Genomic DNA, 15,238 nt, shown 5'->3' with positions numbered 1-15,238 from the left:
ACAAGAGTAAAGGGTAAGCCATCAGATCTTCATGCTATAGCGGAGCCTTAAAAATGAGGACGGCACTGATATAGGGAAGCATCATGGAAGGACAGGGATCAAGTCAGGGTCCATTCCAAGCTGGCTTGGTTTAAAAAAAAAAAGAAGAAGAAGAAAGAAGGAAAAAGAGAGTAAGATGTAGAAAATGCAGAATTTGTGAGTAAATGAGTCATCTGCGTAAAAATATCCAGTGAGGACCTGAAAAATATAGGGAAAGAATAAAAAGCTGAAAACAGCCTTCTGGGTCCCCCAGTTCTAAATACAGGACACACAGAGCAGCCCAACAGGGACAGGACGCTTAAACACAATTAGTAAGCATTTTCTGTTATGACGGGATTTACAATATTTTATAAGAGGATTATTATTACTACTATTACTACTACTACAAAGTAGTAACAAATGCCACAACCAATAATCTATGGAGGGCTTACCACAGTACCAGGCACTATAAGAGTTTCACTCAACACTGTTTCACAGATAATATAGGTATACAACTATAATAGACATAGATATGTATATATAGACTTGGGGAGTTAAGTAGCTTGCCCAAGATCACACAGCAGTTTTATGGTAGCAGAGCTGAATAATTAGGGCATGACCAATGGAGCCAATGGGGCTTCAAATTCTGGCTTCAACTCATTTAAATGGATTTGGTAAAGTCATTTAATGTTCCTGGTCTCTTTAGATAATTCCTCATGCATAAAACCAGGGTGATGACAACGTTTACAAGAGAGTTATTCTGAGCCTTAAATTATACAAAACATATAAAGTAAAGAATGTTACAAAATTGATGTTATTAATTTTATTTCCCACTACAATGTGAAGTTCATAACAACAGCGTTTATTTAATGTCTAATTTTTAAAAAATTTTAAGGGAAGGAGGGGCAGCTGGAGAGGGAGAGAGAATCTCTAGCAGATTCCATGCCTAGTACGGAGTCTGACTTGGAGCTCGATCTCACAACTCTGAGATCATGACCTGAGCTGAAATCAAGATTTGAATACTTAACTGACTGAGCTACCCAGATGCTCCACTGTTTTATTTAAACAATGCCTACCAGACAGTAGGTAGTCAATAAATCTTCATCAGATGAATGAACATCCAATAAAGTAGTTGGACTGGAATTTGGGCATAGATACTGTGAATCCAACATCTATATTTCCTTAAGATATAAGGGTTGAACATACGGTGCCAGAGAGCTGAAGTCTCAAGGGTAGAATGAAAAAGGGGGAAAAAATTCCTAAATCAGAATCCTGAAAATCACCTACAAAATTTGGGACTACAATGAGAAAAAAGAACCAATAAACAAGACTGGGAAAAAAGGAGAGAAAAAGAAGAAGAAAGAAGTATGGTAAGTGACTTAGAGTAATTATTCTTTTCTATTCTTGAACATTATAGTTTTTTCAGGTACAAAGTAAATTGAAATTCTATAAATGAGTTTATTAAAAATGTCATGAATGTAAGAAAACCTCCAAATATTACAAAAAAGGCAGAAAATGGCAAATTAAAGTCTACTTATTCCTAATTCTTAAAATAACCAATATTAATGGTATATGTAGAATTTATTTAGCCAGTCCCTCACAGATTATTTCTATACTATTATTTCTGGCCTTGTACTATTAAAATTAAGTTGCAATAAACACTCTCATATATCATTATATCTGTACATATTTAACCACTAAGTTTTATAAATTTTTAAATCTCCACTATTTTGACTGGTGAAAAGCTGTAATTGATCACTGGTTTAAATTTATATTCCTAGGGACTAGAAAAATTGAGTATCTTTTCATAGGTACACTATCTACCTTTATTTTTTGCAGATTTTATTTATTTATTCATGAGAGACACAGAGAGAGAGGCAAAGACATAGGAAGAGGGAGAAGCAGGCTCCCTGTGGGGAGTCCGATGTAGAACTCCATCCCAGGACCCTGGGATCATGCCCTGAGCCGAAGGCAGACGCTCAACCACTGGCCACCCAAGTGCCCCACAACTTATATTTTGAATTTAAAAATCATTCACCAGGGGATATAAAAGCACTGTTCACTAAGTCTCTGATTTGATAAAGGGTAGCTGGTGTGGACAAACCAAAATAATTTCTATTATCAAAAAACAAAAGAACAGTAGTGCTCAACTATGTGTGTAGCCAGTGTACCATGCAAGCAGAATTTCACAAGGAACCATCACACTTGATGGTCTCCCAGACAGTATTCTGGGCACCTGGTCTTACCACCCTTGTTCTGAACAAATGCCAGACACCACCATCAAAGGGATGTTCATACTCTCTGAAAATATATGTCAGAGAAGGGCTTTCAAAGAGCCTCTGATTATGATACAGATTATGTGAAGAGAACTTAACAAAGCAGTAACAAATGCCTTGTATCAATATAAAGCAAGAAGATAATTTGCCTTAAAAGAACTAGCCTATGCCATTCATTAAAACATTTTCCTTCTTAAAAATAACTTTAATTTCATGTTCACATACAAACCTGCAAAACCATATAAAACATCAAAATGTCTACATTTTACCATGTAACAACAGAAAAAACTGAAATAGCATTTCATTTCCAAAAGAAGTAAAGACATACTTTAACTATGTTTCAAAGCAGACCAACCATAATAATTGCACTGTCAAGGCATTTGCTTCACATCACATCACTTGCCTGTGTTAAGATGTAACTCCTCTGCGCCTCTTCTATGTCAACTAAACTGGCATTAATATAATCATTTTCAGCATTTTGCAGTTTAACACGACTGTGATCATCTGAAACAGAGGATGACAAACCATAATTGTCATTTAAAACTTCCCATTTCTTTTTTACTTTAATATTAATGTTCTAGGTATTTATAGACTGATAGAACAAAACAAAGAAAAATAAATTAGCACCCTTAGAGAGTTGAGTCAAATCCTAAATTATTCCTTTTCTTTTTGAAGTAAGTATAAAAATGAAATCTTTTTGTTTGTTACTGTGGTATTAGAAATGCTTTTGTTTGTAATACGATAGCTACTATAACTAGAAAAATTGACCAAAGAGTAAAACATAGTAAAAGGAATAAAGCACCTATCTTCCTAAAAGTAAAAAGATCATTTAGAGTCTTGGTGCCTAAGAACTGATAAGTCTATCTACAAAAAAAAACTGGCCTCAAATAAATGAGACTAGATTCCCATGGTAACTAACTACAGTTCATTTTCTTCATTCCTCAACCGATCTGCATTCAACTATATTTAAGTAATTTTTTAAATTAACTATATTTAAATTAAGACTTAAAAATATTTAAATGCAGATGGAATATTGTAATTCTTTTTTTTTATTTTTAACTAGGCTCCATGCCTAACATGGGGCTTGAACTCACAAACTCAAGATTAAGAGTTGTATGCTCTACTGATTCAAACAGCTATGCCCTGGAATATTCTAATTCTTTATAAGACAACTAAAGATGCTTCTATTACTTAGATTGTATTATAACACAATATACAAATATGTCTATTTTAGATATATTTCTACCTTTTAATTTTTTTTTTCTACCTTTTAATTTTTTAAAAAGATTTTATTTATTTATTTAAGACAGTGGAGGCTGGGGTTGGGGCAGAGAGAGAGGGAGAGAGAGAAGCAGACTCCTTACTGAGCAGAGAGCCCAATGTGGGGCTTGATCCAGGGACCTCTGGGATCATAACCTGAGCCAAAGGCAGAGAGCAGACACTTAATGACTGAGCCATCGAGGTACCCCATATTTCTACCTTTTAAAAGTAAAAATGTCACCATCTGCAACAACATGGATGACCTGGAGGGTACTATACCAATTAAAATAAATCAGGTTAAGAAAGAAAAAAAAAAAAAAAGACCATATGACTTCACTTATACATGGAATCTAAAAAAACAAAACAAACAAGAAACTGAAACAAACTCATAAACAGAGAACAAAACCAGTGGTTGTCAGAGAGGAGGAAGGTGGGGAGGTGAGGAAAATAGGTAAAGGGAATTAAGAGTTACAAACTTCCAGTTTTAAGTCAGCCAGCCCCTAGATGAAAAGTACAGCACAGGGAATATAGTCAATAACATTGTAGTAACTTTCTATGGTGACAGACCTAATTACACTTATTGTGGTGAGCATTTCAGAATGTATATAAATGTTGAGTCACTACTATTGCACACCTGAAACTAATATATGTCCAATATATATCAATTCAAAAAAGAGAAGCCTCAAAATTAAAACATATTTGCAGCATATACAACCAAAGCACTAAGATATGAAGAGTACCTACAAATCAGTAAGAAATGGCAGGGACCCCATTTTAAAAAGTGAACAAAGAGAATACACAAAGGACTTACAAATGTGAAAAACATTTGTTTAATCTCACTATTAATCAAAGAATGCAAATTAAAATGAAAACTTTTTTTAGTTAAAAAATTTTTGGCAAAGATTTTTTTTTTTTTTAATAATGCCCAGTGCTGCCCAGGCCATGTCTAGCCCCTTAGCAAGCACTAGATGAAACTATAAGAATATTTTCATATGCCTGGTTTAGAATAACAGGTGTAAATCCTTTAAAATCCAAGGTTTCCATTTTTGTGAATGAAACCAACGCATACAGCCAGACATAGCACAGGGATTAACAGTAACAGACACAAGAGGAAATAACACAAATTTCCAATATGTCCAACAGAAGGCAAATTACAGTATATATGAAAGATGTATTATACCTTGATGGAGCTATTAAAAACCATGCTTTAGGGGGAAAAAAGTAAAAGTCTCATAGATTTGGAATTTATGCTGATTTAAATATGTAGACTACAAAACTTGACCTTATATCATTTTGGTGGAAAAGGAGGAGTTTTCTCAGGAAGAGAAGGTATGTGCATCATTAACAAGAGTTAACACTGGCTTAGTATCCTAAATATGGATACATCTTCAGATGGAAGAATGTAACTGAATTTTAAACCATCTGAAGAATGTAACTGAATTTTTTTTTTTTTTTTAATGTAACTGAATTTTAAACCAAACATGTTTGATGTTTAATTTTGGAGGATACATTCAATCAAACTGCTCCCCGAAGGAAATTTACACTAAATATCCTTTCTCTCTCCACTTTTAAACTAAAACAAAAAACTGTTTACATTATCTCTGTATGAAAGAAAATGCTAAATGGCTACAGTTTCACACATCAATTTATCTGAGATGTATGTGCTGGCCTGAACTCAAGACCTCTGTAAATATTACATGTCATTTGCCAACAGGAAAAACTAAAATCTTGTTATAGTAAATCACTTATACTAGTGTTCTCGGAAAGATGATGTCAGCAAGCACTTTTTTTTTTAAAGTCACTTTTTTTTTTCAACAGTTTAATCACCTTTTAACTGTTAAATTATGTGAGATGGTAAAAAGGTCAGCTACCCAATTAGCAAAACAAAGACCATATATCTCCTAGAAAACATTGATGTATCAGGAGAATGTATGCTTTTACTATCCATAAAATTCTAGTTTCACTAGAATATAATGCCAAAGGGATGTGTTTCCTCATGTTGTAATCACAGAAAGAACACAAACCCCAAAGGTTAATCATATCTATTGCACAAGTGAAAAAAGCAATTTGGCCAAAAGAAGCAAGAATCCATAAAAATTGGGAAGGTTCCTCTCCAGGAACCAGGGAATTGAGTTATCTTGCATGCCACCAGAGTTATGGAAAAATCAAGCCCAGAGAAAGACCTTCGGCAGTTTGTTTTTAAGAGTGTTTGACACATTGCCCTCAGGACCTTGAACTAGAATTCAGTTGTTTTCCCTAGCTTTAAAATCTACATCATCTATCACTTTAATACATTGAAAATACCGAATTATACAATGGTAAAACAACAGATACATTTCCTGGAGCCCAGTGGTCTGACCAAAGGGGAACAGGGTGCTACCTGAAAGACATCCAGAGTTCTGCAGAGTCTGGCCTCTGCTTCCCTATAACATTTACTTATATAGTCAACAAAAGCAAAGGAACATGAATTTTTTCAGGAAAAAATAAATTTTTAAAAAAATTTTGCTAGCAGATTAAGACTAAAAAAAGAAGGTAATCCTTGGGAAAACTAACTATTTAGAACTGGCTACAAATGTTGGTTGAATCTATATTTCTCATCAGGAGTAATTAAAAACAAAACTCTCAAATTCACCTACATTATTAGAAATTTATTTTAATTCATCTGCTCTATACTTTAAAGTTATTTAACTGATTCTGAAGGAAAAGAAAAGTAAGAGTTTCTAGTGTTAAAACATATCACGTTCAAATTATCTACAAAGATAATAACTATACAGTACATTTCAGGAAGTGAAACTATCAAAGCCTTTTTATGAAAAATTACAACTATGATTTATATTCTCTAGCAAAGATAACAGACAATGCCTCTTCTCCAATTAAGAATCACTTCATGTATGGTTTAAAGTGTGAGAGTGGACACAGGTCCCCTCACAGGTCCCCTGGGAGTCAAATGTCCCCTTTCTCTGCCCTGTTACTATCAGTCAGCCCAAAATCTACTAACTGTTCATTCCAAACCGCCTTCTGACTTCTGAATTAGTACAAAAAGCAAAAATGAAAACACCAGAAAAGTTAAATGCTTTCTCCTCTCCCAGAGTTTATTCTGCCCAGAAACCTCTGAAATGAGATTATCACATTGAGTCCTTTGGCTCTAAATAATAAAACTCAAAGCCCACAGTACCTTATCATCATTAAGTAATTATATAGTTATCTTCCTCTTTCTTATTTTTCAAAAAATCCAGCAAAGGGAGAAAAATGAAGACCGTTCAAACTACATTGCATGAGATAACAAAAAGCAATCAAACCATGCTTCACAGGAAATCTTATTTTTCAATGTCTAATAACATCCAATAACACCAAAACTCAGCTATCAAGAATATGTATCTATATATTTTTAATGTATCAAACTGCTCCCCTGAAGGAAATTTACACTAAATATCCTATCTGTTCTTAATTCTTGCCACCAAGTGAATGAAGAAATGCAATATCCAATAGAATTGTAGCTTATAAACTGGATAAAATTTGAGCAAACTTCTGATGAAGATTCCCTTCACCTCCCACCCTCAAACAGTATGTTTTCTGAGAAATGGTTTCATCTGTCAAGAAATGATGCTCTAGCTGTGGCCTGAGCTGACAATACAGATTAGCTTCCTCTTTCAACAATGTCATAATAAGTCTTTTTTTTTTTTTTTAACATCCCTTACCCCCTTCATTGATTCACCTTTCATCATTATTGTAAAAAAGATCTCCTTTTGGAAGGTAAGTCAAACAGGAAAAAGGATTCACACTCATCATTAACTATCACACTCATCATTAACTACCACAATAGAGATAAACAATCATTATAATCAACTGGGGAAGAAGACTAGCTCCATTAGTAAGTAATACAGCACTGAAAGACTTTCCCCTTTCATTCTTCTGTCTCAACCAGGGGAAAACTGTAAGTTTTCAAATACTGATGCCTATATTTCCATGTTTCCTCCCTGCAAGAATGCAAAGCATTTCATAGATATGTTTATCCTCCTTGACTCTACAAATTAAATACTTGAGACATAAATATCATTATTTTTCTCTCTCGAATCAAGAAATAAGTCAAAAAGCAAAGCTAGAACTAAAATCCAAGTCACCGTAATAGCACTACCATATTAATGAAGAATCACATACTTTAGTATTTAGTACACACAGAGAATTAACATTTTAATTGTTTCTTCTGAAAATAAAACTTGATTTGATGAATAGTTTCTTTACTGATGACATAACCAACTACGACCACCATATAGGATTTAGCACCTATGATGTGTCAGGTACTATATGACACATCCTACTACATTTCTGCTCTCAAGCCTCACAACCTTATAAAGTTGACAGTATCATGCTCATTTTACTGACACTTGGGGAATTCAGTCATTACCATACACACACTAGAGAAGCACAAAAGGAGATTTAAACTAGGTTTGTACGATTGAGGAGATTATTTTCCACACTACATTATCTCTGATATGTCCAGGTTGGTTACTTCACTATCCTTTGCACACATCCTAAATTCTTTTTGGAAACACCTTTCACACCGTTCTTTCCATCAGGTATGACTACTGTCTTCATCTCTGCAATACAAAGCTCACTTCCATGAAGATCCAGACTAGGACTTAATCTGCTCTAAATAGCCTCTCTGAGGCTACCACCATGAAGATCCATTCTTTACATTTATATTCTTCAACAGCTTTATATACAATTTTCATTCAAATAATATATTTTAGGAGCCAGGCAAGTGACATAAAGATGACACATAATTTGTTTAAAGCTTTTTAAAAGAAAACTTTCTAGGGGTGCCCAGGCAGCTCAGTTGGTGAGGTGACCGACCAACTCTTGATCTTGGCTCAGGTCTTGATATCAGAGTCATGAGTTAAAGCCCTGCATTGGATTGGGCTCCATACTCTGTGGGGAGCCTATTTTTTTAAAAAATTGAAATTAAAAAAAAGGAAAAAGTTCTATTTTTAAAAAAGATGCTATTTATTTATTCATGAGAGGCACAGAGAGAGAGAGAGAGAGAGGCGGAGACATAGGTAGAGAGAGAAGCAGGCTCCTTGCAGGGGGCCCACCCGACGACGTGGGGCTGGATTCCCGGAACTGGGATCACATCTTGAGCTGATGGCAGACACTCAACAGGTGAGCCACCCAGGTGTCCCAGGAAAAAGTTCTATTAAGTAGTAATTCCTAGTGTCATCTTTATTAGACTATGTGCTGTAGGAAGAAAGCTGACCAACTGATACCTGAGGAAGCTGAGTGAGATAAGCAGGCTTCACTAAACAGATGAAGAAGGAGCATACACACAAAAAGGAGTAAAAAGGAATATCATGAAGGACTGGCAAATTCAAAAAGGCTGAAGAGTTCCCAAAACATGTTAAGGCTACCTCAATGAAGCTCTTTAAAGGACTGACAGAAGCACATCTGATTTCAAGAAAATAACTACCAGCTGGAGGAAGAAGGAAGACAATGCACTGATGCATTAACAGTTCAATCTAGAGATGAGTACAGAACCAAACAGTGGCAGGAATGGAGACAGTTACAGTGAAGCACATCGTGGGTGCACACCATCACCAACTTGCTAACCAAGTACGCATTGTTCAAGAAACACCGAGTAGGTTCTTCTTCAAACAATAGGTTGACCATCTGTGACTTCAATCTCTTTCAATCCACCAAGATTTCAAGTTCCTAAACTTGATACGACAATATTAATTGATTAACTCTGTCTTCCACACATCTCCAAATTGAAAACAGATCTTTAGCCCAAAGAGTCTCTGCAAAGGAAAGAACACCTGGGAAGTATCTTAAAAAAGTATAAAATCTATTAATGTACTATGGAACATGGACATCTTCCTCTTTGATACTTTGTATAAAATAAGACATACTAAATTTAATTATCAGTAAGTGTCTCACTATATTCCTAGAAAGTCAGAATCTCTCCTTTAAGGAGAGATAGAGCCTAAAACGGGGGAGGGGGGGAGGGAGGTAGAGGGAGTTGGGGGAAAGTACTTTCCTTACATCCAAAAGTCCATGGGACACCATGGAAACAACATAGACCAAATATTTATTAAATTCCTTCTATATTCAAGGACGGCTCTAGGGGTTTAGGACCTAACCATACCCTTGTGAACCTTACAGAAAGGGAGATAGCAATAAGTAAAACAACTAAATAAATGTTACACAGTAACAAATGCTATGGGAAAAAAAGCCGAGTCATGTTAGGGAGTGAGGCAATTCTAAATAGGGTAGGCAGGATTCCCTAGGGTAGGCAGGATTCTCACTCTCACTGAGACAGTGACATTTAAGCAAAGACTTGGGGGTGGTCAATCATGTGAATATTTTGGTTAAGATCTTTCCAAGCACAGAGTAAATACCTTAAGGTGGGTATGCACCTAAGATATCTGAGGGACACAGATAATAGAGCTTGAGCCCAGTAAACAAAGGGAAGAGAAGCAGGCTGCAATTTAGGTTCAGAGAATCAAGAAAATCTGTACTGATTCATTTGTCTAACTTCATAAACTTGACTGAGAGAAAAAGTTTGTACTTTCACCTTAAGTGTTTACCTAGAAGAGTGTTCTAAACAACTTAGGTAAAAAAATAAAAATAAAAAATAAATAAACTTAGGCTGGCAACTGTTCAAGCATTGTTTAGACAACAAATTCCAGAAAATTTTCATATTCAAATTATCAAAATATGATAGAATTTTGTTAGAATGACAAATCACTATTAAACCATTCTGAGGGGATGCCTGGAAGGCTCAGTGGTTGAGTGTCTGCCTTCGGCTCAGGGGGTGATCTCAGGGTCCTGGGATCGAGTCCCACATCCAGCTCCTTGCAGGGCACCTGCTTCTCCCTCTGCCTGTGTCTCTGCCTCTCTCTGTCTCTCTCATGAATAAATAAAATCTTTAAAAAAATAAAATAAGGGATCCCTGGGTGGCGCAGCGGTTTGGCGCCTGCCTTTGGCCCAGGGCGCGATCCTGGAGACCCAGGATCGAATCCCACATCAGGCTCCCGGTGCATGGAGCCTGCTTCTCCCTCTGCCTGTGTCTCTGCCTCTCTCTCGCTCTCTGTGTGACTATCATAAATAAATAAAAATTAAAAAAATAAAAAATAAAAAATAAAATAAAATAAAATAAAATAAACCATTCTGAAACCAACAGAGGAGAGGAGATTATGTTAGCTGACTTGAAGAGTGACCTAATTCAGCAAAAAGAACAAGCTCAGACACCTCCAGAACTTCTCAGTAGACCTATCTGAACTAATGAAAGAAAATGGGTGAGAAGGCTAAGGGGCCTAAAGATGTAGATTCTGATGTCTGTCCTGGCTCTACCAACTTATGTGACCACAGACACAGCTGTGATTTATACAGAAAAGAGCAACCTACTACTTGAGAAACATTATTAGCATCCAAGTAAGACTCCTTGAAAACTCCTGTTTCATCTTAAAAATTTATAGGAACTTGGGATGCCTGGGTGGCTCAGTGGCTCAGGTTGAGCGCCCGCCTTCAGCTCGGGGTGTGATCCCGCGGTTCGGGATCGAGTCTCGTATTGGGCTCCCTGCATGGAGTCTGCTTCTCCTCCCTCTGCCTATGTCTCTGCCTCTCTCTCTCTGTCTCTCGTGAATAAATAAATAAAATCTTTAAAAAAGAAAAAATGTATAGGAACTTAAAAATTCTACTTCATTATGCATCTGTATTTTAATATATAGGTAACCACACCTTCCCTCCCCACATTCTGAGTATAATCAATGGTCCTGGAAGATGTGCCACGTTTCCCTGGGACATTAAGTACCCTCCCTGCACACTGTGCTCCTCTCTCTAGTCCCCAGTGTAAGTAAGTACTCTACAGCAGAGCTGCCCAAGTGATGAGGTGTGGCTACAGCGGGGGCCATCTGTTAGAAGGCTACCGTTATGGCAAGATTTTGATCCACTCAGCCTTGGTGCACCTATGTTTTCAGCCATCTGCAGCCAGGGCCCTGTCATGCTCACTATGTATTCCCACTGCTTAGCACAGTACCTTTGCCCAGTACCTAAATCAAGGCATCAAATTCAGAAACCTGGAAAGATACTGGTATAACCTACACTGTACTCCAATTTCCTGTTTTACAGGCATCCATTTGTGTGGGTGTGTATAGTTCTATGCCATTTTATCACATGTGGGGACTGTGAAACCACCACCACAATCAAGATACAGTCCTGTTCCATTACCACAAAGATCATCTGTGCAACCCCTCTAGTCACACTCTCCCCTAACCCTGTTCCTAACCCATTAATCTATTCTTCATCTCTATAATTTTATCATTTCAAGAATGCTGTAAAAATGGAATCATACAATATGTAACCTTTGAGATTAGATTTTTTTGACTCAGCATGAGTCCTCTGAGATCCACCCAACTTGTTGCATTTATCAATAGCTCACTTCTTTTTACTGCGGAGTAGTATGCCAAGGTATGAATAAACCAGTTTGCTAACCACTTACCTGTTGATGGGCATTTAGGCTGTTGCCAATTTGGAGCTATTACAAACAAAGCTGCTATACACATTCAGAAAATGCACTTCTGTATGGACAGAAGGTTGCAATTCTGTGGAATAAATGCCCAGGAGCACAATGGCTGAGTTATATAAGATACGTTTAGTTTTTCAAGAAACTGTCAAACAATTTTCCACAGTGGTCACACATTTTATGTCCTCGCTAGCCTTATATGAGACCTAGTTTCTGTATCCTTGGAATATTGTAGTCTCATTATTTTTGCTGTTCCAGTGGGTATATAACATGGTTAAAATCAACATGGTTTTAATTTTCATTTCCCTAATGGTTAATGATAGTTCCCTAACAGTTAATGATGTCTTTCATATGCTTACATGGTTATCTGCCATCTGTGTTCATAATCTTTTGCCCATTTCCTAACTGTACTTTTTTTGGTTTTATAGTTTAGCCTTTTACTCTTGAATTTTAAGAGTCCTGTATATATTCTAGGTACAAATTCTTTGTGGTTTATAAATATCTTCCCCCAGTCTGTCCTTGTCTTTTCATCCTCAATATCCTAGCAAGGTCTTTAGCAGAGCAAAGGCTTTTAATTCTGGTTTACTCCAATTCATTGATTTTTTTCTTTCATAGACTATGCTTTTGGCATCACATTAAGAACTCTTATCTAACCTTAGGTCCTGAATTTTCTGTCTTAAATTTTTAAAAAAATTTTTGTTTTATTTTATATATTTATATTTCATATACTTTATATATTTAATTTCTGTATTAGGGATTTTTGTATAAGGAAGTTTAGGTTGAGCTTTTTTATTTTGGAATGTGAAGGTCCAATTGCTCCAGTACTGACTGTTGAAAAGATCATCCTTCTGCCATTAAATTGCTCTGCACCTCTATCAAAAATCAGTTCACCATATGTGCATGAGGCCATTTCTAGGTTCTCTGTTCTAGTTGTTTTTTTTTTAAAAGTTTATTTATTTATTCATGAGAAACAGAGAGAGAGAGAGAGAAAGAGAGAGGCAGAAACCTAGGAAGAGGGAGAAGCAGGCTCCTTTCAGGGAGTCCAATGCGGGCCTCAATCCCAGGACCTGGGATCACACCCTGAGCCGAAGGCAGACACTCAACCACTGAACCACCCAGGCATTCTCTAGTTTTACCAATTTGTGTTTCTATTCATCTGCCGATACCACATCATCTTGATACCATAGTTATACAATAAGTCTTAAAAATCAGACAGAGTGATTCCTTCTCACCTTTTATGAAGTTATTTTATTTTAGTACATCACACATTTAAGAGGAAGCTTGTCTTTATCTACAAATAAATCTTCCTGAGATTATGATAGGAATTGTGTTAAACCTACAAAAATTTGGTGAGAATTGTACTATGATATCTGTACTATGTTAAGATTTCCAATCCATGAACATGGTATGTTTCCCCATTTATTTGGTTTCCCTTATCAGCGTTTTGTTGTTTTCAACATGTGGGTCCTATACATGTTTTATTAGACTTATTTCAAAATATTTCATTTTTTAAGAGCAACTGTAAATGACTTTTTTTTTTTTTTTAATGAAAAAGAAGAAAAGGACATGAGTGGGAAGGGCAGAGAGGAGAGAGAGAATTTCACCAGACTCCACACTGAGCATGGAGCCTGACACAGGGCTCCATCTCACAACCTTCAGATCATGGCCTGAGCTGACTGTGCCACCCAGATGCCCCTAAATGACTTTGTATTTTATTTTATTTTTTATTTTTTATTTATTTGTGTGTGTGTGTGTGTGTGTGTGACTTTGTATTTTAAATCTTGGTTTCCATGTGTCTATTGATAGTAATTAAAGTAAATAAAGATAATTAATTTTTGCATGGTGATCTTATATACAGAAACCTGGTTTAACTCACTTATTAGTTCCAGGAGATTTTTCTGGTAGATTCTTTAGGATTTTCTATGTAGACTATCATGCTTAGACTTTCTGCAAAGAGTTTTATTTCTTCCTTTCAATTCTGTTTACCTTTTATTTCCTTTTCTTGCCTTCATGTATTTACTAGAATATCCCCCACCCTTTAAATAATCTTTTAAAAATTTTAAATTGAAATAATTTCAAAACTTGCAGAAAAATGCCAAGAAAAACACAAAGATTTTTTTCCCCTAAATCATGAGAGCATGAGAGCAAGTTACAAACATGATATAATACCCCTGAATATTTTTGTGTGTATTTTCGACAAAGGACTCAATCTACTTACCACAGTATAGCCACAAAATCATAAAATTAACAGTGATACTTTACTAATTCAGACCCTATTCAAGATTCCCCAAATGTCCTAATAATGCCTTTTAAATAAAAGGATCCAATACAGGATCACATGTTACATTTTTAAAAGATTTTATTTATTGAGAGAGAGCATGCATGAGAGCACACAAGTGTGCTCACATTGGGGGAGGGGCAGAGGAGGAAGGAGAAGAAAGAACCCAAGCAGACTCTGTGCAGAGTGCAGAGCCTGATCTGGCTTGATCTCACAATCCTGAGATCATGACCTGGGACAAAACCAAGGCTGAGCCACTCAGGTGCCCCGACCACATAATGGGTGTAGATGTCACATGTCTTTGGTCTCCAACCTAGAACCATTCCTCAGTCTTCCCTGGGAAGAGTTTTATAACTCTTTAAAGATTACAGAGTATCAATCCATTTGAGTTGTCTGATATTCCTCAAGAAGGAGTACATATTGTATACTCTGGCAAGTTCAGCAGAGTGATGCTGTATACTCACCGCATTCTATGGGGCAGTTCAGGATTTCAATGTGATGTATTTCATTATTGGTCCTGATTATTCGTTTAAGGTTGGTATCTGCCAAACTTCTCTGCACAGCTACTATTCTCCTCTTGTATTAATAACTATTTTATGTAAGGGTTTTTTAAGACTATGTAAATCTTCTGTTCCTCATCAGCATTTTACCCACTGAGTTTACCATCTATTTCAACATTTATTACTTGCCAACCTAAGGTAGATCTTTCCTTTCTCCCCATGTATTTATTCATATTTCTTTATACTAGTGCAAATTCATGGATTCCTATTTTATTCAGTAGGTTATAACTATTATTAATTTCAAATGTTCAAATCAACACCAGATTTGGAACATGAGCTTTCAAGATGGTTTCTGTGTCCTTTTTGACATTAGCCTCATCATTTCTTG

General features: G+C 36.1%; 1 protein-coding gene across 2 annotated transcripts in view; it reads right to left on the bottom strand.

Moving 5' to 3' along the window:
- The window catches only part of PTPN2 (protein tyrosine phosphatase non-receptor type 2), an 87,277-nt gene that overhangs the window by 35,814 nt on the left and 36,225 nt on the right, over nucleotides 1-15,238 (bottom strand). For both annotated transcript variants that reach the window (XR_005988928.1, XM_041761982.1), the window contains exon 3: nucleotides 2,698-2,798. Coding sequence is in view for 1 of the 2 variants with exons in the window: in XM_041761982.1 (XP_041617916.1) it covers nucleotides 2,698-2,798 (101 nt within the window). In the remaining variant the exon portion in view is untranslated. The remainder of the gene's footprint in view (nucleotides 1-2,697; nucleotides 2,799-15,238) is intronic.

This window comes from Vulpes lagopus, chromosome 1 (assembly GCF_018345385.1).
Source record: "Vulpes lagopus strain Blue_001 chromosome 1, ASM1834538v1, whole genome shotgun sequence".
NCBI lineage: Eukaryota > Metazoa > Chordata > Mammalia > Carnivora > Canidae > Vulpes > Vulpes lagopus.
This window is presented reverse-complemented; position numbering and strand designations above follow the sequence as displayed.